The sequence below is a fragment of the Balaenoptera musculus genome, chromosome 19, assembly GCF_009873245.2.
Source record: "Balaenoptera musculus isolate JJ_BM4_2016_0621 chromosome 19, mBalMus1.pri.v3, whole genome shotgun sequence".
Lineage (NCBI taxonomy): Eukaryota > Metazoa > Chordata > Mammalia > Artiodactyla > Balaenopteridae > Balaenoptera > Balaenoptera musculus.
Genome location: NC_045803.1, coordinates 7,471,584 through 7,499,284, shown reverse-complemented (window position 1 = coordinate 7,499,284; position 27,701 = coordinate 7,471,584). Strand labels below are relative to the sequence as shown.

At 55.4% G+C, this 27,701-nt stretch overlaps 1 protein-coding gene across 3 annotated transcripts; it reads left to right on the top strand.

The window, feature by feature from the left end:
* Positions 1-49: 49 nt before the first annotated feature.
* Positions 50-27,416, top strand: PRR12 (proline rich 12). 3 transcript variants are annotated; one of them, XM_036833223.1, is made up of 14 exons: positions 50-794; positions 2,314-2,426; positions 3,406-3,567; positions 3,652-6,962; positions 7,455-8,121; positions 10,066-10,457; positions 18,407-18,523; positions 18,769-18,902; positions 19,201-19,679; positions 23,938-24,063; positions 24,162-24,259; positions 25,948-26,094; positions 26,198-26,293; positions 26,431-27,416. In XM_036833223.1, exons 1-14 carry the CDS (start codon positions 88-90, stop codon positions 26,575-26,577), a joined length of 6,696 nt encoding a protein of 2,231 aa, XP_036689118.1. In that variant the 5' UTR covers positions 50-87; the 3' UTR covers positions 26,578-27,416. The 3 variants fall into 3 exon arrangements, with proteins under 3 accessions (XP_036689118.1, XP_036689119.1, XP_036689120.1); XM_036833224.1 differs by lacking the exons at positions 50-794; positions 2,314-2,426 and having other exon boundaries at positions 3,432-3,567; positions 4,086-6,962; XM_036833225.1 differs by lacking the exons at positions 50-794; positions 2,314-2,426 and having other exon boundaries at positions 3,436-3,567; positions 4,023-6,962.
* The last annotated feature ends 285 nt before the right edge of the window (positions 27,417-27,701 follow it).

The following is a 27,701-nucleotide window of genomic DNA, read 5'->3' as shown; positions in this document are numbered from 1 at the left end:
AACTGAACCGCGTACCCGGGCGCGTCTGCGCACGGCGGAGCTGGCTTTCTGTACAAACGCTGCGCCCTACACCCTCAGGCCCTGCTAATGCTCTGTCTGCCTCTCTCTCTCTCTCTTTTTTTTTTTGCATTTGCACGGGATTGTGGGAGGAAGCGGAGCGCAGCCAGACACCCCGCCGCCCGCCCCCCCTTCCCCTCCCCCTCCCCCAGCCGCCTTGTGCAAAGATGGCTGCACCGTGAGCGCAGAAGAGGAGGAGGCGGCGGCGGCGGCGGCGATAGAGCGAGCACCCAGCGCCCGCACCCACCCCGGGGCCGCCCGGGACGCCCCCTCCGGAGCGCGCGCCCCCCCTTGTCTCCTGCAAGCGCCGGGGCAAAGGCGGAGACAGCGGGGTCCCTCCTCCCCCCTCTTTCCCTCCAGGGGGAACCCCCCTTCCCCCCTCGTTGGCTCGTCGGCTGCACCCCCTCCCTTGCCCGCCCCTCCGCCCCTCCGCCCCTCCGCCCTCCGCCCCTCCGCCCCTGTCCCCTCCCTCCCCCGCCCGGGGCCTTCCCGGGCCTTCGGCGGCTGCAAAGAAAAAGAGAGAGAGAGAGAGAGGGAGAGAGGGAAGGGAAAAAAAAGCAACAGCGGAGGGAGCGGCGGCGGAGGAGAGCGCGCGCGCGCCCCCTTCCCTCCCTCCCTCCCCCTCCCCCCAATTTCCACCGCGGCCAATTCATGGACAGGAACTACCCCAGCGCCGGCTTCGGGGACCCGCTCGGCGCCGGGGCGGGATGGAGTTACGAGAGGTCAGCGAAAGCTAGGTAAGGAGCCGGGGGTGGCCTGGAGGAAGGGGCCAAGAGGTGGGGACCCAGCCCGGCCGGGCCCGCCCGGCTACGCGTGCATCGCAAACTCCCCTCCGGCTTGCAAGGGAGCGGCCTTCCTCGGTTTGCAACGCCGCCGCCCCAGTTTGCAAATTGCAAACTCCGCCAAAGCCAGCTCCGGCATGCAAAGGGAGAGATGCCGCGGAAAAATGGGGGTGCAAAACAATTTCAGAGGGAAAGGCCTTGGGAAGGTGGGAGGGACTGGCGAAGCAAGGCCTGGATTTCCCCCCATCCTTGGATTCCCGGTTTGCTGACCCCTCCCCCTCGCGCCCTAGGTTCTGCTCTTGCAAAGGTGGGAAGGAAAAGAGAATTAGAACGCAGACCTGGGGGGCGCGGCCCCCCCTCAGGTCCTATTGTTACGGGACTGCGCGAGGCCGCGCTACTCGGGGGGCCCCCCCAGAAATTCCGCGCCCTGAGTGGGCACGGGGCCCCGCCCCCTTCCTAAGCTGGGGTTCTGTGTGTGCAAGGTGGGGGTCCTGGCATCTGAGACACGCCCCCTTGAGCTCCCCCACCCCCAAAGACAGAATCCTAGTTGATGGCGAGGAGTGAAGTGTTTGACCTCTTGAGTCTGGGCCATGGTTTGGGGCCGTTGCACAGGAAGATTAGGCTATTTCCCGGGTGTGTGGTTGTGTGTGTGAGAGTGGGCCCAGTGCGTATGTAGCTGGCAGCCTTTTCACCTGCGAATCTGCCCCTTTCCTGCTGTTTGTGTCACACCCTCACTCTTCACCTGCCCCCGAATCCCCCTCCCCCTATACACCTGGGTTTCCCAGCTTGGCTGGGCATGACCCCACGTGTGTTAGTATTCTCCATGTGGGACTCCTCGCTCTGTATCTTTCCACGCAAGTGAGTTGGATACTGGTTTGCACACATACCTGGCTTTGTATGCGCCCATGCATTTGAACCTCAACCCGGGGGGATGGACGGTGTTCATGTTCACACTTGTGCCTGGTACTTTGCAGGAGTCCTATCCTCTGCCCACCTCCCATCCTTGCCCTTTGGGGAACAATCTGCCTCCTGCTCCCGACTCGGTTTGCACCATCCCGTGAGGTTCAGGGCCTCTGTGTTCCCATGTGTCTGAAGAAGAGGGGGCGTCCCTCAGGGATTGGCCCCAGGGCCTTGTGTCACCTGCGGGGTGGGGGCTGTGGAAGCAGGTCCACATTTTCAACTTAAGGCACTTTCTCTGGTTCTTCACCCTCTCTGTGTCCTCCCTGTGCATGTCTGTGTTTGTAAATGTGAGGCTATCTGGGCTGTATTCACTGGGGCTCGAGTGGGGACCATTTCTATAGCTCTTTAGTTGGGCACTCGGATTCCCTTGTCTTCTTTCCTTTAGGGCCCAAGGTTCCTTAGGGTAACCCCCAGTCAGCTGGAAGAGTCTCCCAAACTCCCCAGGGGATTTGCTGAGTTCCCTTCTCCGAGCGTAGCTTCGGAGGATACCCTAACATTTCCTTCTTCCTCCCAGCTTGGTCTATGGCAGCTCCAGGACCTCGCACCCCGAGACGGACATCTTACACCGCCAGGCCTACGCGGCCCCCCACCCACTGCAAAGCTATGCCACCAACCACCACCCGGCAGGTACGGCCCCTGTCCCGCCCCGCCTGGCCCTCCCTCCAGAGCAGATGATTGGCTGCTGAAAGTTACAACCTTCCTAATTGGCTCTGCCCTCCTTTCTGGTCCGCCTCTTGCTACTTCTCCTCTGATTGGTTGTTCTGAGGCTGCTTAATTTCACGCCGGATTCGTCTGCCCCTGTTTCTGGCCCCGCCTCTTTTGTTCCAATTGGTCCCGTCGTCTCAGCCCCCAAATCCCACCTTCTCTTCCAGGCTTTTCCGCCTCTCCAGCCCACCCCAATCCCTTCCCTCTGGGTCTGCTCATCCTCTTGGTTCTCGGAATTCTTTCTTCCTGATTCCCTTTCTTCCTGATTGGCTCCGATTCTTTGGACCTCCCCTTTCTTCCTTAGATTTGCCCACTGCCTTATTCTTTTCCTGTGGCCCTGCCTCTAGTGCCTCGGATTGGTTCCCTTCCTTTGATCCTGCCGCTCTCCTTCCTAAATGGATCAGCAACGAGGCTGTTGTCCAGTTTGACCCTTGACCCTCTTGGTTGGCTCCTTCCCTTTATTCCTCTCTCTCTTTTTTTTTTTTTAAATCTGGATCCTCTCACTTTGACTCAACCCGTTTTGACTTGTTCTCTGGTTCTTCTCAGTGGCTCCGGTCATCCCATCCCTGCCCCTTCCTTGCTAGAATTGCCTAATCCTTTGGCCTCCCTTGGACCATAAGGATGCTCTGTGTTTTGCTCCCATTTTTTTCATGTATGGATTTTTCTACTCCTTTGTCTACTTTTCTCCTTCTGGGCTCCCTGCCCTTATGATTGCATCGTACCCCATCCTGCTTATTGTTTCCTTAACTTGTCTCTGCCTCCTTTCTCTTCTTTGAATCTACCCCTTCTCTCCAACCTCTTTTCCTGACCCAAGTTGCCTTTGGCCTGCTCCTTTTCCTTTTCAACCTTGCCCTGTCCCCCACCTAGCTGACTCTACCCCCCCCCCCCCGACCCTCACCAGGCCTCTCTGGACTCTTCGACACCGGCCTCCATCACGCAGGCTCAGCAGGGCCCGACGCCTCCGTCATGAACCTCATCTCGGCCCTGGAGTCCCGGGGCCCCCAGCCTGGTCCCTCTGCCTCTTCTCTCCTCTCCCAATTCCGCAGTCCTTCCTGGCAAACAGGTAAGGCCATTGCCAGTCCAGGAGGGCCAGGGTGGGGCTGGCTTGTGGTCAACTCTGACCTGTGGTCTCCTCCCTCATCCCCAGCCATGCACACGCCAGGCCCCACGGAGCTCTTCATCTCAGGCGCCCTGCCGGGTTCCAGCACCTTTCCATCTTCCTCTGCCCTGTCGGCCTATCAGCACCCGGCTTCCTTTGGCAGCCGCCCCTTCCCAGTACCCTCTTCCCTCAGCCTCCAGGACCCCCCATTTAGTCCCCCAGCTAATGGGCTCTTGTCTCCTCATGACGTGCTGCACCTGAAGCCCTCGCAGGCACCCACGGTGCCCTCCTCGCTAGGCTTTGAGCGCCTGGCGGGGGGTGGTGTCCTGGGGCCCGCTGGTCTTGGCCCAGCCCAAACCCCTCCTTACCGCCCGGGCCCCCCAGATCCACCCCCACCTCCCCGCCACCTCCCAACTCAGTTCAACCTGCTGGCTTCCTCTTCCGCTGCTGCTGCCGCTGCCGCCGAGCAATCCTCTCCCCAGCTCTACAACTTCTCGGGTGCTGCCCCCGGCCCGCCGCCACCCGAGCGGGCCCTGCCCCGCCAGGACACCGTCATCAAGCACTACCAGCGGCCAGCCAGTGCCCAGCCCCCCCCGCCACCAGCCCATGCCCTCCAGCACTACCTGAGCTGCGGAGGGAGCTACGCCTCCATGGGCCACCGGGCCAACTTGGCCTGCAGCCCCCTGGGTGGTGGGGAGCCCTCCCCGGGCGGTGGCGAGCCTAGCAAGGCTGGGCCCAGTGGAGCCACGGCCGGGGCATCTGGCCGGGCTGCGGGCCCCGAGGCAGCTGGAGGAGGTGGGGCGGCGGGTGGCGGTGGAGGTTACCGCCCCATCATTCAGTCGCCTGGTTACAAGACGGGCAAAGGTGGTTATGGGGCAGCTGCGGGCGGTGCCAACAGGCCCCCACCACCCCGTTCGACTGCCACGCCCAAATGCCAGAGCCTGGGTGGGCCAGCAGCAGCCTACGCCACTGGCAAGGCCTCTGGGGCTGGGGGGGCGGGAGGCCAGGCCTATTCCCCTGGTCAGCCCCAAGGGCTTCTAGGACCCCAGGCCTATGGGCAAGGGTTTGGAGGGGGTCAAGCGCAGGACTTGAGCAAAGGCCCTAGCTACTCAGGGGGGCCCCAGCAGCCCCCTAGTGGTCCCCCGCCTCCTGGCCTAGCCACATGTCAGAGTTATTCCCCAGACCAGCTGCAGGGGCAGCTATATGGGGTGCAGGGTGAGCCGTACCCAGGGCCAGCTGCCCACTCCCAGGGGCTGCCCACAGCCAGCCCCTCGCTCAGCTACAGTACTGGCCATTCCCCAGCACTCTCGGGCCATGGAGGTGGTTGGGGGCCCAGCTCCCTGGGGGGCGGCGGAGAGGCCAGCCCTTCTCACATCATCCGCCCGCTGCAGTCGCCTCCGGCCCCTGGCCGCCCGCCTGGAGTCGGCTCTCCAGGAGCTCCTGGCAAATACCTGAGCTCTGTCCTGGCGTCAGCCCCATTCCTGGCACCCCCAGGAGCCGGCAGCTATGCCGCTGGAGCAGGTGGCTACAAGGGCAAGGGGGACGGCTCAGAGCTGCTGGCGGGCCCCGGCGGGCCTCCTGCTGAGCGCACCGAGGATGAAGAATTCCTCATCCAGCACCTCCTGCAGGCACCCAGCCCCCCGAGGACCTCAGGGGCAGATGGCCTGGTGGGCGAAGATGGGGCGGCGGATGCCTCCAAGGGACTTGGGAGTGGCGGGGCTGGGGGTCCCCCGGGCACACCCTACGAGCTGGCCAAGGAAGACCCGCAGAGGTACCATCTGCAGAGCGTCATCCGTACCAGCGCCAGCCTTGACGAGGGTGCCACGGCGGCCCTGGAGCTGGGCCTGGGGAGGCTGAAGGAGAAGAAGAAAGGGCCAGAACGGGGTGGCGAGACCCCCGAGGGGCTGGCCACCTCAGTTGTCCACTATGGCGCAGGTGCCAAGGAGCTGGGGGCCTTCCTCCAAAAGAGCCCTCCACCCCCAACTCCCACGGCCCAGTCTGCCCAGCCTGCCCCCCACGGCCTCCTCCTAGAGGCCGGGGGCCCTGACCTCCCACTGGTGCTGCCTCCCCCTCCCCCCCAGCTGCTCCCCTCGGTCCTCAGCCATGCTCCCAGCCCCTCTTCCAGTGCTCCCAAAGTTGGCGTCCATCTCCTTGAGCCGGCCGCCCGTGATGGGGCACCCCAGCCTCCCCCCCCGCCCCCGCCACCTCCACCACCCATGCCCCTCCAGCTGGAGGCCCACCTCCGCGGCCATGGCCTGGAGCCGGGCGCCCCCAGCCCCCGCCTGCGACCCGAGGAGAGCCTGGAGCCACCCGGCACCATGCAAGAATTGCTCGGGGCCCTGGAGCCGCTGCCACCTGGGCCTGGTGACACTGGCGTGGGCCCACCTAACACCGAGGGCAAGGACCCCTCGGGGGCCTACCGCAGCCCTAGCCCACAAGGCACCAAGGCCCCCCGCTTTGTGCCACTCACCTCCATCTGCTTCCCTGACTCCCTGCTGCAAGACGAGGAGCGCAGCTTCTTCCCCACCATGGAGGAGATGTTTGGCGGCGGCCCCGCAGATGACTATGGAAAGGCTGGGCCGCCCGAGGACGAGGGCGATCCCAAGGCGGGGCCTGGGCCGCCTCCGGGCCCCCCTGCCTATGATCCCTATGGGCCCTACTGCCCTAGTCGGGCGTCTGGAGCCGGTCCCGAGACTCCGGGCCTGGGCCTGGACCCCAGCAAGCCGCCTGAGCTGCCCTCCACCGTCAACGCCGAGCCTCTGGGCCTGATCCAGAGTGGGCCCCACCAGGCGGCCCCCCCGCCCCCGCCTCCCCCGCCCCCGCCGCCACCCCCTGCCTCGGAGCCCAAGGGAGGCCTGACCTCGCCCATCTTCTGCTCTACCAAGCCAAAGAAGCTGCTTAAGACGTCCTCCTTCCACCTGCTGCGGCGCCGTGACCCGCCTTTCCAGACGCCCAAGAAGCTGTACGCCCAGGAGTACGAGTTCGAGGCCGACGAGGACAAGGCCGACGTGCCCGCCGACATCCGCCTCAACCCCCGGCGCCTGCCTGACCTGGTGTCCAGCTGCCGCTCCCGTCCGGCTCTCTCACCGCTGGGCGACATTGACTTCTGTCCACCCAACCCTGGCCCCGATGGCCCCCGGCGCCGTGGCCGCAAGCCCACCAAGGCCAAGCGTGATGGGCCGCCCCGGCCCCGGGGGAGACCCCGAATTCGCCCACTGGAGGTCCCCACCACTGCTGGGCCAGCCTTGGCCTCCACACCTACTGATGGGGCCAAGAAACCCCGGGGCCGGGGCCGGGGCCGAGGCAGGAAGGCCGAGGAGGCCGGGGGCACTCGGCTGGAGCCCCTGAAACCACTGAAGGTGAGGGGGAGTGAAACCCCGATGCCTGAGGGTTGGGACCACATTTGAGGTTCTTGGGCATGGTAGGGGATGTGGTTTATCTTCCTAACACCCACGAGGAAATGAATCCTGAGGGCTGGAATTCCAGGGTTCCAATGTTGTAGAGGTCTGAGAATTGAAACTTGTGTCTAGAGGGAGGCGGGGGGTTAGCGCTTGTATTCTTAGGTTCGAGATCCTGCAGGACTATTGATCAGGGGTCCTAGATTCCTGGGTCTTGTGGGAGGAGGGTCCGTGAGTAATGAGAGAGGGACCCCAGTCCTGTCATTCTGGAATCTGAGTAGAGGGGTCCGCAGGCATGAATTCTAGGATTCTACAGGCTGACACTCTGAGAATTTGCACTTTAGGGTCTTAACTGGGGAGAGGTCTGGGGCCCCAGACCCCTGGGTCTGAGGGAGGAGGGGGCTTGGGGCCCTGGGCTTGTGGGCCCTGACTCCCCACTGCCCCCATATCTAGATCAAGCTGTCTGTGCCCAAGGCCGGCGAGGGTCTGGGAGCGTCATCGGGCGATGCCGTGTCAGGAGCTGACCACAACAGCCTGGACTCCAGCCTCACTCGGGAGAAGATCGAGGCCAAGATCAAGGAGGTGGAGGAGAAGCAGCCCGAGATGAAGTCCGGCTTCATGGCCTCGTTCCTGGACTTTCTCAAGTCAGGCAAGCGCCATCCACCGCTCTACCAGGCCGGCCTGACACCCCCGCTCAGCCCCCCCAAGAGCGTGCCGCCCTCCGTGCCGGCCCGGGGCCTGCCTCCCCAGCCCCCCGCCGCGCCTGCCGTGCCACAGCCCCCACCCGCCGGCGCCTTCGGGCTGGGGGGTGCTCTGGAGGCCGCCGAGAGCGAGGGGTTGGGGCTCGGCTGCCCTTCGCCCTGCAAGCGGCTGGACGAGGAGCTGAAACGGAACCTCGAGACCCTGCCCTCCTTCTCGTCGGACGAGGAAGACTCTGTCGCCAAGAACCGGGACCTGCAGGAGAGCATCTCCTCGGCCATCTCCGCCCTCGACGACCCGCCGCTGGCCGGGCCTAAGGACACCTCCACCGCGGACGGGCCCCCCTTGGCTACTGAGGCTGCAGTCCCCGGGCCACCCCCTCTCCCGGGGCTCCCCAGTGCCAGCGGCAGTGGCACGCCTGGTGAGCTCTGGGAAGATGGTTTGGGGGCGGGGCAGGGGTTTCCCGACATTCAGGTCACCAGGTCTGGTTGTGTAGATCAGGCCCTGTTCACAGTACAGATGATTGATAGAGATTTGCCTGTTTACGAGGGTAACCTCCTACTTGAGGGCAAGCCTTTTGAGAAAGGGGCATCTTTTTCTAATCCGCCCACAGGTGCTAAGGGGACTAGCAGGGGCCCCAAGGTGGGCAGTGGAGAACACTGGGGGACAGGGCAGGCTATAAGTGATGGGGGCAGGTGGGTGACAGGGACGGAGAGAGCTTTTAAAACTGATGGGGGACATGGGACCTGAGAAAGGCTCTAGGAGTTAGGGATGTGTAATAAAGGAAAGAAAAGGGTCTGGGGGGCAGAGAGAGACTTGGGAGGGTTGTTTAAAGAGAAACGTATCAACAATAACTAGTCAGATCTCATGGGGGGCCATCGGAAAAGTCTTGGGGTACAGTCAAGTCTGGATGGTGTTCTGTCCTGAGAGGGGGGTTGGACAAAATTTGAGGGGCTTTGATGGGGGGGAACAGAGGCATTGGGGGAAGAAAGGTGGCGTTTGGAGAAAGGCATTTGGAGCAGTTAATGAGGCGGCTTGGGAGCTCACAGGAGTCTTAAGGAATGAAGTCTTCTGAAAGGTGGTAGAAAGATGGGCAGTGGGGAGTGAGACAGTGAGAGGCCGAAGGGAAGCATCAGGGAAGAGATGAGAAACACGAGGGTGCTAAGCAGAGTCCCTGGATCTGCCGTAACGGGGAGTGCCTGGATCTGCCGTAACGGGGAGTGCCTGGATCTGCCGTAAGGGCAGAGAGCATCGGGGGGAGAGGGAGCCTTGGAAGGGTCAGGAAGGCTCATAGCTTGGAAGGACCCAGGGATGGAGCAAAAGCAGTCGGGGGAGTCAGAAGATCTCGAGGCGTTAGAGGAGGAATGTTACAGAATCTCACAGGGAGTTAGCGGGAAGGAGAGGGTATTGCCGATCCCGAGAGTGGAGAGCAGGCTGAGGAAAGGAAAGGGGAGAGCTTGGGTGGAGGAGTTTGAGACCTCTGAGCAGGAAAAGAGGAGGTAGAAGCACAGAAGGAGTGGTTGAGGAATTGGGAGGAACATTGAGGAATGGAAGGTAAGCGTCAGACTGGGGCTCCAAAGCAACAAAGAGACGTTTCAGGACTAAAATGGACATTGTGGTTGGGAGAGAGTTTCAGGGGCTCAGAGTAGCCACTGGGGCTGGGAAGGGGTCTCAGGGAGGGAGTCAGGTGTGGCACAGTGGTGACTGGGGAGCTGAGTGGCAATAAGGGGCAGAGGGGCTGTTGGCACAGGGAGGGACATTCAGGGACAAGAGAAGAGGTGCTGGGATGGTGAATGGTATTTGGGGACTAGGAGTTAGGGCAGGGCCAGGAGCTTTGTAGGGACTAGACTGGGGGGCGGAGGGGGGTGTTGATGGGACCAGAGAGGGCTCCTGGCCATTGTGGTGGGGACACTGAGCAATGGTACTGGGGCACAGAACTGCACTAAGACACAAAGGGGGTCTTTGGAGGCTGGGGAAAGATGGGGAGGACCAGAGCGGCATGTCTGGGTAGGAAAGTTTATTAGGACCTTGGAGAGAGAAGTTAAAGGGTCCTGGGCTTCTGGTAGGTGTCTGGGGACAGGGGTGGGTATTGAAGGTCAGGGAGGGGTCAGACAGGAGCTTTGCAGGAAGAGGAAGGTCAGCAGAAGAGGAATAAAAAGTGGAGATGGAGGGGGATTGAGGGCAGAGATGGATGCTAGGTGAAGAGCTCAGTTTGGTCAGGAGGGATGTTGGGATGCAGGGCGGGAAGAGGGCTGTGTTGAGACCCCCCAGAATAGGCTGGGAGGCCTTTCACTGGTGGCAGATAACAGGTCTGGCGGGCTGGGGTTGAGCGGGGCTCCAGCCCTGATGCCCGTCTCGCCCCCAGAGCCCCCACTGCTGGAGGAGAAGCCCCCGCCCTCGCCGCCCCCCGCCCCGACGCCCCCGCCGCCGGCCCTGCCCTCGCCGCCCCCTCTGGTGGCCCCCACGCCCAGCTCGCCGCCCCCACCGCCCGTGCCAGTCCCACCGGCCCTGCCCTCGCCACCCGCCCCGCCGCCCCTGCCCACCGCCGCCCCTGTCCCCCCTCCGGAGGAGCCTGCCGCCCCGTCCCCCGACGACCCCGAGCCGCCGGACGCCCGGCCCCTGCACCTGGCCAAGAAGCAGGAGACCGCGGCCGTGTGCGGGGAAACGGACGAGGAGGCTGGCGAGAGCGGCGGGGAGGGCATCTTCCGGGAGCGCGACGAGTTCGTCATCCGCGCCGAGGACATCCCTTCCCTCAAGGTGAGTCTCCTGCCGTGTCGAACAACCGGGCCCAACGCTTTGGTCACTGGAGCGTTTATCGAGCGCCTGTTGGATGACAGGCCCGGTGCTGGGGGCTGCAGGTACAGTGATGGCTGAGGCAGCCCATCTGATCCTCCTGAGTTGACAGTCATGGGGCTGATAGAGGAGGCCAGCTGGACCCCTGCAGAGGACTTGCACGCTTCTGAGATGTTATTTGGGTGTGTGTGTGTGTCACCGATAAATAAGGTAAACCCATTGTTAGCATTTATTGCAGATATTTTTGCTGTGGGTGCTAGGGTTATACTAAGGGACAAAGCTGACGAGGAGGGCCTGATCTTAGGGAGCTTCTAACACAAGCCAAGGGATGCTTTAAAGGCAACTTGTGCCTTGTAGGTGGAAAGCTGAGGTATTGACGTGACATACCTATAAAAAGGCACACATACAACGTGCAGATGTAACAGCCAGTGGTTTGGGAATGCTTGTGTGTCAGGCCACATCTTAAATACTTTATGTTGGGACTTCCCTAGCTGCCACTGCAGGGGACACGGGTTCGATCCCTGGTCAGGGAACTAAGATCCTTCATGCCATGCAGTGTGGCTGAAAAAAAACAAACACTTTTTGTACACCAGCGCATTTACTACTTCCTGTTATTCTACACAGGGGTGGGCACACTATGCCCCCCCTGCCCCCCCAAATCCAGCCCCCTGCCTGTTCTTATAAATAAAGTTTTATTGGCACATAGCCCCACCCACTCATTTACATATTAGCTATGGCTGCTTTCCCCGTCCACTAGCAGAGTGGGGTAGTTGCAACAGAGCTTAGCTGATCCACAAAGCCAAAAATATTTCTTGTCTGTCCTGTTATGGAAAAAGTGTAGTGACCTTTGCTGTACTTTGTTCGTTGGACAGGTAGTTGGATCAGAGGGTTAATATAAGTGCTTGACAAGGGTAGGTGACATCAGATGCCTGTGTAGTGTTTCTCACAGAGCATGAGGTAGAGCGAGTACTCGGTAGGTCAGCAAGCCATTATCACCTTGATGGTGACCCCAAGGGCTACGGCCATTCTTCATGTTACTGTCACTGACTGGGTAGCAACTATGGGGCAGGAACCATGTTTGGTCTTGGACGTATGTTAACACGTTTAATTTCTTTCTTTTTTTAAAGATTTTTTTCTTTTTTTTTTTTTTGATGTGGACCATTTTTTAGTTTATTTTATTTATTTTTGGCTGCATTGGGTCTTTGCTGCTGCGCGCGGGCTTTCTCTGGTTGTGGCGAGCGGGGGCTGCTCTTCGTTGCGGCGCGCGGGCTTCTCATTGCGGTGGCTTCTCTTGTTGCGGAGCACAGGCTCTAGAGCACAGGCTCAACAGTTGTGGCGCACGGGCTTAGTTGCTCCGCGGCATGTGGGATCTTCCTGGACCAGGGCTCGAACCCGTGTCCCCTGCGTTGGCAGGCAGATTCTTAACCAATGTGCCACCAGGGAAGCCCTAATGTGTTTAATTTCATCTTGGATGTTGTTTCTTCTGAGTTACAGATGGAGAAATTGTAGGGTGAATTCATTATAAGGATAGTGCATATTATTATACTTTTGTTTTTTGGCCGAAGCTCGCAGCTCGTGGGATCTTAGTTCTCCAACCAGGGATTGAACCCAGGACCATGGCAGCGAGAGTGCCTAGTCCTAACCACTGGACCGCCAGGAAATTCCCTATTATACTTCATTATTAAGTGTGTTTTGGGAGAGGAACTTAGTGTGCTTTTTCCTATGTTATTTTCAATCTATTTTTTTAAAAAATATTTATTTATTTATTTATTTATTTATTATTTGGCTGCACCAGGTCTTAGTTGCGGCACGCAGGATCTTCGTTGTGGCATGCGGGATCTTTTTTTTAGTTGCGGCATGTGGGCTCTTAGTTGTGGCATGTGGGATCTAGTTCCCTGACCAGGGATCGAACCTGGGCCCCCTGCATTGGGAGCACGGAGTCTTAACAACTGGACCACCCGAGAAGTCCTTTCAATCTACTTTATTGTGGGAAAAGTAGAGCAAATACAGCAACGGGGCTGTGTGTATCCATCACTCAGCTTCCACCGTTATCACCTCCTGGTTGGTTCTGCTTGTTTCCACCCTGCCACATTCTACTCTGTCCACCCCAGCTCACCAATCCCAGACTGTATCTTTTCATTGTTACTTTGTCATCTTCTCAGTATGATATATGATACAAGAGAACATTCACAAGAGATATGTAAGTTGTCAAAGCAGGATGGTAGAGTGAAGGCTTACTTCTCCACTCCTCAGCCAGCTACCAGAACAATCCCAATGCCTTGAGTCTCAGTATCCCTCCCTGGCCAGTCCTCCCATCTCCCTCATAGTTGTACTCACTCTGCTAGTGCCCTGTGTACATTATTTCATTTTAACTTAAAGACTTCTGAGGCTCTTTGGCCATCAGTCTGGGACAGGCGAGGGAGGTGTCAAACGAACAGCAGTGACAGGAACGGCTACCAGCTCTCAGGGGATAGGATTTGGGGCACATCACATTCGGAATTTAGTTTAATCGTGGTAACTGATACATATCACGAAGTTTTATCAATTTAACTATTTTTAAGTGTACAGTTCAGTGGCATTAAGTATATTCACTTTGTTGTGCAAAGCTTCGCCACCACCTGTAAGTTTTATCTTTGTAATCTCCTTTCTTTATAGGGATTACTATCCCCCTTTTACAGGGAAGGAAACTGAGGCTCAGAGGATTAAAGTGGGCTTTCCAGGCTTTCACAGCTTGGGACCCACACCCAGTTCTACTGGCCCTGGGAGCCCACGCTCTCAGCACCAGAGTCAACCACTCTCTGTGTATATTCTACCAAACATTGATAGTGCTCCTAGGCGCCCAGCACTGGGCCAAATGAACAGGGCTCTGGGTTGGGGACCCTGACCGTCCCCAGTTTACGGATGAGGAAGTTCACGTTCAGGGAGAGGGAATCATTTGGCTGGTGGGTGCCAAGCCGGGATTAGAGCCAGGGCCATCTGATACCACCTCCCAGCTGGCATGGGGCAGGGGAGGGGGCCGGGCAAGGACTCAGATGCTTAAAATACAACACGAGTATGTGTTCTGATGGGGGACTCACAGCCCCAGGATTGAGCCACTCAGGCAGATGAGGACTCCTTCGTGTGTCAGAAGTCAGGGCAGGCTGGCAGCATGGTCATTAAGGGCCCAGCTTTGGCGTTAATCTGATTGGCTTGAATCTCTGCCACTTCCGAGCTGGACTAATGTTGACCCTTCCTGAGCCTCAGTTTCCTCATCTGTAAAATGGGGGCTGATGCTGTTAGTACCCCCTTCATACAATGTGAGCACTCAGGCTTTACGGCTTGTCCAGTACTCTGACTGTGGGTGGCATGCCGAAAGTGCCCTATAAACTTTGTTTCTATTATTCAGTGATCTTGGGCAGATCTCTAGTGTAGAGTTTGGCAGACTTTTTTTTTTTGTAAAGGGCCAGATGGTAAATATTTTAGGCTTTGCAAGCTACGTACGGTCTCTATCATGTATTCTTGGGTTTTTGTTTTTTGTTTTGTTTTTCTTTTTCACACTCCTTTAGAAATGTAGAAACCATTCTTAGCTCATAGTTCTATAAAAATGGGCCACGGGTCATAGTTTGTTCTAGAACAGTGGCAGCCCGATAGAAATATCGTATGAGCCATGTACAGCATTTTAAACGTTCTTGCATCCACACTTTTGAAAAGTTAAAAGATGAGTGAGGTTAGTTGTAAGGATGTATTTTCTTTAACTCAACATGTCTAAAATGTCATTTTAACATGTGGTCAATATAGGGAAAGTTAATGAGATGTTTTATGTTCTCTCTTGCTTACCGAGTCTTTGAAATCCAGTGTGTATTTTACACTCATAGAACATGTTGATGCAAATGAGCTGCGTTTTAAATGCTCAAGAGGCACATATGGGGAGGGGCTGCTGAATTGGACAGTGTAGGGTTAGCCCCCTCTCTGCTTCAGCCTCCCCACCTGTAAAATGGGAGTGATAATATTAACTCCCAGTCCTTGGAGATGTTGAGGGTTTATCAGGATGTAAATTCTGAGCATATAAGTTTGTTGGATGGAGAAAAGTATGGGGAGAGCGGGTCACGCAGAGAGAACAGTCTGTGCAAAAGCCCTGTGGTGAGGCATGTTTATGTGATGGGTAGGGAGAGATGCAAGGGGTTGAGTGACTGACAGCGAGTGCCGAGGCTGGGAAGGTGGGCAGGGTCCAGATCATCCTGTGGTGAGATCAGTGGGTGCCTGCTTGAGAGTCTGCGCTGGGTTGTCTGGCAGCTTCGAGGGCCCTGGCCAGCAGGGAGGTGGCTGGGGAAGTGTGCAATCCTGATGACAGTCTGTCCACTGCCTTAGTTCTGTTACACTGACTCCCCTGTGTCTGATCCTGCAGCCTTCTCCTTAACACCAGGCTGGGTGCTTCTAGCTTACTTACTCACATCCTGCTCCTTACTGCCCTTGTCTCAGCTTGTCACAGTTCAGATTCCCAGAAGAGAATCTGATTGGCCCAGCACAGCATTTTGGGTCAGGATGGGGTTCGTGTTATGCCTGTTGATTGGCCACCCCTTGTCAGGTTTCCTCCAATCAGCTGTGGCTTCCACTGAATGGGTGTTATGGGTGGGGCAACTTCCCACCAGGTGCAAGTGGGTGTGGTCAGTGACATGATTGACATGAGGAGAGGCAGGCAAGACGTGGCTTTGGGACTAAGTGACCCTGGTTGGGGAGCAGGCAAGGATGATGATGCCATGGCCTGATGGCTGGGGGATAGTGGGGATCCTGGGAGGAAGAGCGGTTTGGGGAAAGAAGCCAAGCCCAATTGGGATGTGGTGAGTCAAGGGCCCCACGTCCAGCTAGAGAAACAGCTGAATCCTTAGAGGAGGAAGATCGGCAGTGGGAAGAGACAGAGGAGGGGGTTCCCTCCCCTGGCTGGGGGAGGGGGTGCTCTGATGGATTTTTCAGAAACTTCTGAGAACTGGAACAGGGAACATTATATCCACAGTGAGAGGGAAAAAGACACCCCTAGTGGGGAGCCCTGCATGTGCAGAAACCTGGAGGTCAGAAAGTCTGGGGCTTGTCTGCTGAGCTTTGAGGGGCTGGATGACCTGCTGGGCAGGGGTAGGAGAAAGGAAAGGAGACTGAGGCAAAGTCTCTATGCCAGGTTGTGGAATCTGCATTGGGGGCTCTGGAAGGTTTTGGAGCAGGGCAGGATGTAAATGAGCTTTTCAGTCCTTGAAAAGGATTTGAAACGGACTTTTCAATCCTTGGGCCTCTGACCTGGCTCCCTGAGGAGCCCGGAGGGAGGATTGAGAACCATGGTATCCTGGAGGAAGGCACTTGGGATTGACATGCCCATATCCCTGTCTCATCCTGCCTCACTCTTGTCCAATGGAATTTCAGCCAAGAACCTTTCTGGACCTCATTTTCATCTGGTTATTCTAACTCCTTCTTTCTGTTCCCCTGGGTGATCTGCAGGATATGAAAAAGCATTTGACCAAAAACCAAGAATAGATAGCAAGTACTTGGCACTCAGGTTCCAGTGCTGCAGCTGCTGCCAGTGGCAGACATCACTAATTAATCCCAGAGCTTGCTCCTGCTGAGCCTAGTGCTCAGGGCAGCCATGATCAGTCAGTTGGAGTTATCTGAATCCTGTTTTTCACTTGACTATGGATTCTTTATTTTACTTATTTACTTTTTAAAAATATTTATTTATTTATTTACTCTTGGCTGTGTCGGGTCTTAGTTGCGGCATGCAGGATCTTTCGTTACGGCGCACAGGCTCCTCTCTAGTTGTGGCGTGCGGGCTCAGTGGTTGTGGCATGCGGGCTTAGTTGCCCCGCGGCATGTGGGATCTTAATTCCTCTACCAGGAATCGAACCTGCATCCCCTGCACTGGAAGGCAGATTCTTAACCACTGGACCACCAGGGAAGTCCCAACTATGGATTCTTTAAATGCAAGGGCTTGTCCCTCATTCATCTCTGGGTTATCACAAAGCTCAGTGCATATTTCCCACTATGTTCTTATTATTTACTTATCTGTGCCTGTCAGTTGCTTTTTTTCTAGAGCCACAGCTGTCACACACTTTACCTGGCAGTCCCTGGTCATCACCCAACCCCCCCACGTACGATACAGTCCTTCCAGGACTCATTTAGGTATCACTTCTTTGAGGAAGCATTCTTGGATTCAGATTGAGTCCAGAGTCCTTCTTCTAGGCTTCTGGGGCACCTGCTGTTAGCACATTTATTACTTGTGCTGTTATTTTTTTGTGCCCGTGTCTGGTCCCTTGCTAGTCCCCTTACTCCCTGAGATCAGATGCTGGGTCTGACATCCTTTGGTTCCCAGTGCCCAGCTGGGGCACACAAGCCTTGGGGTGGGGATGGGGGTCTGAGTGTGCTGGGGGGAGTGGAGATCGGGGAGCCTTTGTGTCACTGTCCTGCCCTGTTGTGGACAGGCTGATGAAATAAATGGTCTCAGGTAACCCATCACCTGTTTATTCTTAGCACAAGCCACAACCTCACCCTGTTCTGTTTATTTGCTTGTCTGTCTTATTACCTCTGTAATGAAGACCCCAAGAAAGGCTTTGTCGATCTCGTTCACCACCAAACTGTGACGCCCAACACTGTATCTAGAAGATGGTGGGTGGATGAGTGCTCAGATTTTGTCATTTCTTTGAGTCATGCGGATGGCTTGTACCATCACACTGTATAGCTGTAATAACTAAAACCTTGTAGCCCAGAATGAATGGCCTATTTGCGGCAACATGGATGGACCTAGAGATTATCATACTAAGTGAAGTAAGTCAGAAAGAGGAAGATAAATGCCATATGATATCACTTATATGTGGAATCTAAAATACGACACAAGTGAACATATCCACGAAACAGAAACAGACTCACAGACATAGAGAACAGACTTGTGGTCGCCAAGGGCGAGGAGGGGCTGGGGAGGGAAGGATTGGGAGTTTGGGATTAGCAGATGCAAATTAGTATATACAGGATGGATAAACAACAGGTCTATACTGTATACTATACTATACTATATTATATAGCACAGGGAACTATAGTCAATATCCTGTGATAAACAACACTGGAAAAAAATATGAAAAAGAATATATATATGTATAACTGAGTCATTTTGCTATACAGCAGAAATTAACACAACATTGTAAATCAACTATACTGCAGTAAAATTTAAAAACAAAAACAAAAACAAAACAACAACAACAGCATGAATGGCCTGATTGAGAGTATAGACGGTTCCCTGATGGTTCAGTTTAGGATTTTTAAACTTTATCATGGTGCAAAAGCAAGACGCATTTGAATTTTGAGTTTTGTTCTTTTCCTGGGCTAGTGATATGCGCTACGATACTCTCTTGTGATGCTGGGCACTGGCAGTGAGCAGCAAGCCACCAGCTCCTGGTCAGCCATGCAGTTAATCGCAAGGGTAAACAACTGATACACCTCCAACCCTCCTGTCCCCAGACAACCATTCTGTTTTTGACTTTAAGTACAGTATTCAATAAATTACATGAGATGCTCCATACTTTATTATAAGATAGGCTTTGTTTTAGATGACTTTGCCCAACTGCTGGCTAATGTAAGTGTTCTGAGCACGTTTAAGGTAGGCTGGGCTAAGCTATGATGTCCTTAGGGGTATTCAATGCACTTTCGATTTAGGATATGTTCAACTTACGATGGGTTTATTGGGACGGAACCCCATGGTAAGTTGGGGAAGCTTTGCATCCCCAAGTCTAAGAACCTCAGACAGCCAGAAGATACCTGTCAGCTGGAAGTCTGCTGATGCTTGTTAATGATGATGCCCTTTCTCTAAGCGGGTGTAGAGGGAGGACAGAGGGCCAGGAATTGGGGTTGGGAAGGGCAGGAATGGGGGTTGACCCTGCCGGCCTTCCTGTGCCCCTCCTCAGCTGGCGTTGCAGACCGGGCGCGAGCCTCCACCCATCTGGCGAGTCCAGAAGGCACTGCTGCAGAAATTCACTCCGGAGATCAAGGACGGGCAGCGGCAGTTTTGTGCCACCAGTAATGTGAGCCTGCAGAGGGGAGCGAGGGCTTGAGGGGCCCTGGGTGGGGTGTGTGGAAGCCGCTGTCCCCCTCACACGATTCTGATTCACCTTGGGTCCAAGATGTGTCCAGATGGGGGGTCTCCACCTCCCGGCAGGCTCCGGGTGCCTGCCGTGGTGGGCCAGGGCAGGGGTTGGGAGTCTTGGGTGTTGGGCTGCCTAGCTGGGGCGGAGGAAGGAGTTCCTCATGTGCTTCTTTTCCTCCGTAGTATTTGGGGTATTTTGGGGACGCCAAAAACCGGTACCAGCGCCTTTACGTCAAGTTTCTGGAAAACGTCAACAAGAAGGATTACGTGAGGGTCTGTGCTCGGAAACCCTGGCACCGGCCCCCAGTGCCTGTCAGGTACCATGGGGGCCGGGGGTCAGGTGGTGGGCAGGGCCAACAGGCATGGGGTGAATCATACAAGGAAATTTACATAACATAAAAACCATTTTAAAGTACACAATGCTTAGAAACAGAGTCGGGGAGGGGGTGCAGAGACCCAGAGAGTGGGGCCCCCAGAGAGAGGGGGACAGAGACCAGCTCAGCAAAATTCTGTGCTTAGAGCTGTGGGCTAGGCGGCGGGGGCGGGGGTACCCCAAGGAGGAGAATTTGGGTTTCAGGGGGTGCTGACTGCAGTCCCATCTATGTCCCCTTCCAGACGCTCTGGGCAGGCCAAGGGCCCCGCATCTGCCGGGGGCAGCTCCGCACCTCCCCCCAAGGCCCTGGCACCACCTCCTAAGCCCGAGACCCCTGATAAGACGACATCCGAGAAGCCCCCAGAGCAGACGCCCGAGACGGCCGTGCCTGAGCCCCCTGCCCCTGAGAAGCCATCCCTGCCTCGACCCATGGAGAAGGAGAAAGAGAAGGAGAAAGAGAGGGCAACGCGTGGGGAACGGCCGCTGCGGGGTGAGCGGGGCACGGGCGGCCGGCAGATTCGGCCAGATCGGAGCCTCACCACGGGACAGCCCGCCACCTCCCGGCTGCCCAAGTCCCGGCCCACCAAGGTGAAGGCTGAGCCGCCCCCCAAGAAGAGGAAGAAGTGGCTGAAGGAGGCGGCAGGCAACACCTCGGTGGGCGGGGGCCCACCAGGCAGCTCCTCGGACTCAGAGTCATCCCCCGGGGCGCCCAGTGAGGATGGTAAGGCCATCGGCAGCCGTAGGGCTGGTGGTAGGGAGGCAACTCTGGCTTTCAGAAGGAGGCATGGGTGGGGGCTATCCAGAGGGCTCCAGGTAGCATCAGCAAACAGTCACAGTAGTAACAAGTAAGTTAAAAATAATAGCAGTAGCTAACAGCTATATGGCACCTAACCACGTGACAGGCTGTCTTGTAAGTTCTTCATAGATGTTAACTTGTTTGAGTTTTTCACTGTGGTCCTAGGAAGTAGATACCAATATTATCCTCAAATACAGGTGAGACTAAGACACCAAGAGAGTGCAGCACAACTGGGATGTGACATCCCACCTGAGTTGGAATGCAGCCAGTGGAGCGTCGGGCTCTGTTCTTGAACACTGCGCTGTTTTGTCTCAGAATAGGCAGTTTCTGAGGGCTGAGGAGGATTGGGGACCAGCATCTATCATGGGGACCCAGACATAGTGGTGTTCCCTGTGACTCCCTGGGTGACTCCAGGAAAGGGGCAACACCTCTTTGCACCTCAGTGACCTCACCTGTAAAATGGGTTAATAATAAAGTAAAAATGGGTATTCACAGAAAAGCACATAGGAGGGTAATCACCTGTAGTGGGCACCAGGTGGGCGCTCCATTGCTTAGAATGATGTCTGGTTTATGATGACAATAACAACAACAAAAATATATGTACACATATGTAAAATAAATATAACAGCTGACTTTTGTTGAGTGCTTACTAAGTGCCAGGCATCACTTTAAGCATGTTACACATTGGCTTATTTTATCTTTACATAAACCCTGTGAGGTAGATGCTGTAAAATTATCCTCATTTTATTTTTTATTATATTTTTCGGGGTTTTTTGTTTTTTATTTTATTTGTTTATTTTTTATCCTCATTTTAAAGATGAGAAATCTGAGGCCCTGGGAGGTGACATGACTTGCTCAAGGTCACATACTCTTTCAGGTGTAGTGCAGGGATAGCTGTTGTAACAGAGGCTAGTCAAATGAGAGAGTTGGAATTATCTTTTCATGAAAACCCTGGTGAAGTTGGGAAGTTCTGATTAAGTGCCAGATCTGGGAATGGCCCACATCCTATCTTCTCTTATCCCATTGGCCAGAACTAGTCACCTGGCCACAGCTAACTGCAAGGGAGCCTGGGAAATGTAGTCTTTTAACTGGGCAGTTGACTCAGTCTGGCCAGGTGGAAGCAGTTAAAGCTGAGTCAGGGCAAGGTGCTGGCAAGGGAGGAGCTTTACAAAAGGCCCAGATTTGCAGGTTCTTTTTCTTTTTTCTTAAACAAGTTTATAGATCTAATTCACATACCATGTAGCTCACCTAATTAAAACCCATAATTCTCTGGCTTTTAGTATAGTCAGAGTTGTGCATCTACCTGGCAGTCAAGTTTAGAACATTTTCATCACCCCAAAAGGAAACCCTGCTTCCTTTGGCCATCACTCCCCTTTCTCCCCACCCTCATCCCTAAGCAACCAGTAATTTACTATTTCTATAGATTTGACTATTGTGGACATTTCATGTAAGGGATATCATACGTACAGTGTGCAGTCCTTTGGAACTGGCATCTTTGCTTAGCATAATGTTTTTGAGGTTCATCCATGTTGTGGTGTGTATCAGTACTTCATTCTTTTTTTTTTCTAATTGAAGTATAGTTGATTTACATTATTATATTAGTTTCAGGTGTACAACATAGTGATTCAATATATTTATAGATTATACTCCATTTAAAGTTCTTATAAAATATTGGCTATGTTTCCTGTGCTGTAAAATATATTCTTGTAGCTTACTTAATTATTATATATAGTTGTTTGCAGTACTTCATTCCTTTTTATGGCTGAATACTATTCCATTGCTTGGGTATGCCACATTTTGTTTATCCATGGACTAGCTTGATGGACATTTGGGTTGTCTCCACTTTTTTGGCTGATGCTGCTATGAACATATGTGGACAGCCCAGAATTTTCTGAGCCTATGAAATGGGAGAAACTAAACTCTGCACTCTTAGGGAAGCAATTCCCCCACCAAGGGGCAGTATCTTTCTCTGGGCCTGGGTCTCTCTCTGTTCACCCCATTTGACCAGGAGCCCCTCCTGGGCAGGATGAGCCTGACTCAACATCTGGATGCCCTGAAGGTTCTGCCCAGACCAGGAGGTCTCAGAACCAGCTCTCCTGCTGGTCCAAGACTGGTGATCCTCCATGTGCTAGAAGCTGATGTCTCTCTTTTCTTAGATGCACAATGAAAGTTCTAGAAAGAGGCTGCAGTGATGTTCCCTCTTCCCCTTCCTTTAGTCCACTCTCATCTGGCTCCCTCAGCCCCTTTCTGCAGGTGTTAATTGAGCACATACTATGCCATGAACTGAGGGTTCCAGCAGTAAACAGGAAAGACAAAAACATGTATCCTCGTGGGAGCTTACAGTCTCAGCGGGGGAGTCGATCAGATAAATATGTTATGTAATAGAACACAAAATAATGTGAAAAATCATCAGTGTAAGGCTGGGTCGGATTAAAGGCAGTAGAGAAAAATAAATCCGGTAAAGAGGATCCAGGCGGGATCCTGGGTGATATTTTGGGGGGAAGGGGGAGTTGCAGAAGGCTTCTGGAAGTGACATTGGAGCAGAGATCCGAATGCAACAGGGTTGGGGTGGTGTGACTTTGGGAGAGAGAACATTATGGACTGGGTGTGTCTGAGGATCAGGAAAGAGGCCAGCAGCTGGAGGAAGTGAGGGCAAAGAAGGAACAGGACCACATCTTGGAGAGACAAGGGTCCTGGGGCTTTGTGGACCCACTGGCAGGATTTTATCAAGAGTGAGACAGGAGCCTTAGGAGGGTTCAGGCAGAGGCTTGATGGGGTCTGACTCCCATGGCTAAATGGTCACTCTGGCCTCTTGAAACAGCTGTCAGCAAGGACCGTCCATGTGGGTAAATCAAGTGGACATTTCTCGTGCCTTTTCCTAAGGGATGTTTTGGGGTCTCGCCACACGTGGTCCTCCTGCTTCTCTTTTCTCCCTGATGCTCTTTCTTGAGTTTCTGGTGGCTGTCCCTCCAGTCCCGTCCTTGGAGAATTCCCTGGTGGTCCAGTAGTTAGAGCTCAGCGCTTTCACTGCCAGGGCCTGGGTTTGATCCCTGGTCAGGGTACTAAGATCCCCCAAGCCATGCGGCACAGACCAAAAAAAAAAAAAAAAGAGTCCCGTCCTTGGCCTCATTGCTTGGCGTTCCGTATCTCTCACTTGGCAAGCTCCCACAACTTCCGTGAGCCTCAGACTCATTTCTTCTCCCTTCCACCTTCCAGGCCTACCCCCCAGCAACCCCTTCCTTCCAGACCCCACCGAGCTGGTCCTAGTTTCTCTATCTCAGACACAGCCCCACTGGCAACCAAGTCACCAGGCCAGACCCTCCAGGCACCTCCCTCATCTCTGCTGCAGGGAAGCCCCCAGCCCTACCCCTCCGGCCCTGACTTCCCCCATCCCCTCTTCTCTTTCCCACAGCCCTAGCTCAGATGCTGGCCCTCCTGCCCCTCAATCTCTGTATCCTGATCCTCCAGCCCTGGGCCAGCCTCATCCTTTCTCATCTGGTCCATTGCCCTGGCCTCTGGTCTCATCCCTCCAATCCATCCCCTGGCCTTGGCGTGGTCTCTCTCCACTTACCTTCGCCCGTCCCTGGTCATAGCTCTCCCATGGCTCCCTAGTACCCCTCCCTAAAAAAGGCCCTCCCCTTTCTACCTCATCTCAGAGGCCCCACGTGGTCTGGCCTGCCCTGACTTGTGCAGTCTCAGCTGCCATCTCCTTCCTCAGTCTTGCCTTTTGTGACCTGATCTCTCAGACCTGATTCACTGGTTTGGAAACCAACTCACCTCTCGGACTTGATTCACTGGTTTGGAAACCAACTCTGATCTCTTGGACTTGATTCACTGGTTTGGAAACCAACTCTGCTGCTTCTTTAGACTTTACTGAAGCTACACTGAACTAGTCAAACACAATGGTCACCGGCCTGGAATACTCTTTCCTATCACTCAAGGCTCAGCGTGTGTGTGACTTTTAATAGCCTTCCCTGACTTGCCAGGCTGAGCTCATTACGGTACCTATGATTCACCGTTAGAGTATATTGTCCTGGTGTTGGAGAGTCTTCCCCAGTGGACGTGTACCTCACTGAGGGTAGGAATTTCTCTCCTGGTCCCTGGGGCTTAGAATACTGTCTGCCACACAGGCGGCCTTGGAGGAAGTTGGAATGATGGGCCATGTCTCCCTTTTTTCCCCCAGAGCGGGCAGTACCCGGGCGTCTGCTGAAGACCCGCGCGATGCGGGAGATGTACCGGAGCTACGTGGAGATGCTGGTGAGCACGGCACTCGACCCGGATATGATTCAAGCCCTGGAGGACACACATGGTGAGCAGAGGCCTGGGGGCCCAGAGCCCCCTACCCCTCCTTTGCCTCCCATACATCGTGGGGCTGCATCTCTTCTGACACCCCGTCTTGCCTTTCAGACGAGCTGTACCTCCCGCCCATGCGGAAGATTGATGGCCTCCTGAATGAGCACAAGAAGAAAGTCCTAAAGCGGCTGTCGCTGAGCCCAGCCCTGCAGGTGCTTGGGGGGGCTTGGCCTGCGGCGTCTGGGGCCCAGAGCTCAGGCACAGAGGAGACACGTGCATGTCAGCCACTGCGCTGGTCCCCAGAGCATCAGGCCCTGGAGGGGCGATCGTTGGAAGGGTCGGGCTTGGCCAGGAGAATAGTGGAGGCCGGGCTGTCTGGAGGGAGTCTCTGGGTTCCCAGCAGTCCTGCAAGCACAGATGGAGGTGAGCTGGGATGGCGTGGTGGGGTCATTGGCAAGGTCTGGGATGGGCTGCTAGGCAGGCCCAGCAGAGCGTGGTTGTGGAGTACAAGTTTGGGGACAAAAGGTGGACTAGGGCCTGGACCCAGGGCTCGCTCTGGGGCAGAGCGTTGAGTGGATTTTTTTTTTTAGAATAGAGGTTTTTCTTTTTTAATAAATTTATTCATTTTATTTATTTATTTTTGGCTGTGTTGGGTCTTCGTTGCTGCACGCAGGCTTTCTCTAGTTGCTGTGAGCTGGGGCTACTCTTCGTTGTGGCGCGCGGGCTTCTCACTGCGGTGGCTTCTCTTGTTGCAGAGCACGGGCTCTAGGTGCACGGGCTTCAGTAGTTGTGGCGCGTGGGCTCGGTAGTTGTGGCTTGCGGGCTCTAGAGTGCAGGCTCAGTAGTTGTGGTGCACAGGCTTAGTTGCTCTGCGGCATGTGGGATCTTTCCGGACCAGGGCTCAAACCCGTGTCCCCTGCATTGGCAGGTGGATTCTTAACCACTGCGCCACCAGGGAAGTCCCCGTTGAGTGGATTCTGATGGCTTCTCTGTCGACGTAATTCAGGCTCTTCGAATCTCAGGCTCAAATCCGAAGTCATCTATGTAATTTCCCTTCTGGGATGGGATATCACGGTGGCTCCGAGAATTCTGGGAGAGAACATTAATTTGGTTTTGAGAATTCTGATGGGGATGTTAATGTGGTGCTGAGAACCGGGGGGTAAAATGTTAGGATGGCTCAGAATTCTGGAATGGATTTTAGGCCAGCTCTGAAAATTCTTGCTGGGATGTTAGTCTGACTATGAAAACATGGGGTAAAACGTTAATCTGGTTCTGGAACTCTTCATGGGATGTTAGGATGTCTCTGAGAACCTTGGGATTGACTGTTCATCTGGCTTTGAGAAGGGGGGTAGGATATTACGCTGGAGTTAGGAATTCCACTGTAATGGGAATTCCCTGGTGGTCCAGTGGTTAGGACTCCACACTTTCAATGCCGAGGGCGTGGGTTCGATCCCTGGTCGGCGAACTAGGATCCCACAAGCCGCGTCGTGCGCCACCCCCCCCCACCAAAAAAAATGAATTCCACTGTAGAACATTAGGATAGGTCTGAGCATTATGGGGTGGAATATGAGTCTGATATAATTCTGGGATGGACATTAGCCTGGCTCTAGGGATTCTGGATTTCAGGCTGACTCTTAGAATTTTTGTAGGATGTGATGGTGGCTCTAGAATCCTGGGCAGGATGTTAGGTGTCTCGGAGAATCCTGACATTATAAGGGTCACCAGACAGACCTAGGCTTCCACTGTCCTTTGAGGAAACCGACACTCCCAAGTGTCTTTCCTGATCTGCAGTTTCCTGGGGGAAACTGAGGCATCTGATCACTCAGGATCTGAGAACTGGGGGGTGGGTCTGGGGTGTGCGGGTCCAGGGAGGTCCCCCTGACCCCTCGGATTCCCGCAGGACGCCCTGCACACGTTCCCCCAGCTGCAAGTGGAGCAGAGTGGGGAGGGTTCCCCTGAGGAGGGGGCCGTGCGTCTGCGGCCGGCCGGGGAACCCTACAACCGCAAGACGCTCAGCAAGCTCAAGAGGAGCGTGGTCAGAGCCCAGGTGCGGCGGAGCCCGGGAGGGGCGGGGCCGGGGGCGGGGCGTGGGGTAGGGGCCGCCCGGCGCTGAGCGGGGTGGCTGAGGCTTCTCCGCTCCACCTGCCCAGGAGTTCAAGGTTGAGCTGGACAAGTCGGGATACTACACGCTCTACCACTCACTCCACCACTATAAGTACCACACCTTCCTGCGCTGCCGGGACCAGGTGAGCCCACCCACGCCCCGCACGGGTCACCCTGGGATTCAAGCCATCGCAGGCTCCCAGCCCCCCTCTCCCTGGGACACTGATCCCTAGGCCCCCAGCCTCCTCCCACCCCAGCTCCATGTTTAACCCCCCTGCAGACCCTGGCCATCGAGGGCGGCGCTGAGGACCTGGGCCAAGAGGAGGTGGTCCAGCAGTGCATGCGGAACCAGCCATGGCTGGAACAGCTCTTTGACTCCTTCAGCGACCTGCTGGCCCAAGCACAGGCCCACAGCCGCTGCGGGTGACCCCACCCTGGCTTGGGGGGGCCACCTCCTCCATAAACCGAGAATTGGGACAGAACTGTGCCCTCAGGAGCTAACCCCTGGGCCCCATCGCTGGGGTGGGGTGGGGGGGGGGGGCATTGGTCAGGGTGTGTCCATGCTGCCCCCACAGGGCAGGGTTCAAAGTTCGACTCCCCCCATGTCCCAAGCCCTCTCCACTCCCTCCCATTCCTCCCGCTGTCCGGTGTACAGAGAAATTATTTATATATATGTATAAATGTCTATTTAGTAACGGTTTCCCTCCCCCACCTTGCCCCAATCCCCCCTCCATGGCATAGCCCCAGCCCCCTCCACCTTGTACATAATGTATAGGAAAAGTCTATGTATGGTTGAGGGGGGGCGGGGCGGCTTCGGAGAGCTGGGGGACCCCTTCCCCCCAATCCCCCCCTCACAGGCCAAGATCTTTGCTAAAGGCCATTCCCTCCCCAGGGCATTTGGTGTCGGGTGGGAGGGGGAAAACACATCTTGTTAATTATTTTTAATCTTATTTATTGTACATACCTAGGGCGGGGGGCTGGGGAGGTGGAGGGGGGAGAAGGGTCCCCTCTCTTTGCCCCTCCCACTCCTTTTCTACTGCGATTTGTCTGTGTCTGCCCCCTCCCCCCGCCCCCATCCCATTGTCATCTGGATGTGGTTCTATTTTTTATCGGTCTCTTCTCCCCTCCTCCCTCTCTCTAACCCCTCTGCTCCCATCTCCCCACCAGCCTTTGTCTCATGCTCTTTCTTGGGCTTCTGTACAACTCAACTTGTATACACTGTGTACACACAACCAGCCAAACGAAAACCCGACGGCAAACACTTTATCGGCTGGCTGGAGTGCCTCTGTCCTGCGGCATGTTGGGGGGCCAGGGGGTGGCAGGGGCAGAAGGTCTGGATCTGGCACGTGGCTTTTCTGGAGCCCTGGGACATGGTTGGGCTGGGGTCATTGTATCCATTATGTCTTGCTGTGTAACAAATCAGCCCACCCCAAAACTTAATAACTTGAAAACAACAAACATTTATCATCATAGGGTTTCTGAGGATCAGGAATTTGGGAGCAGGTTAGCTGGGTGGTACTGGCCTGAGGTCAGTGGTGAGGGTGCAGTCAT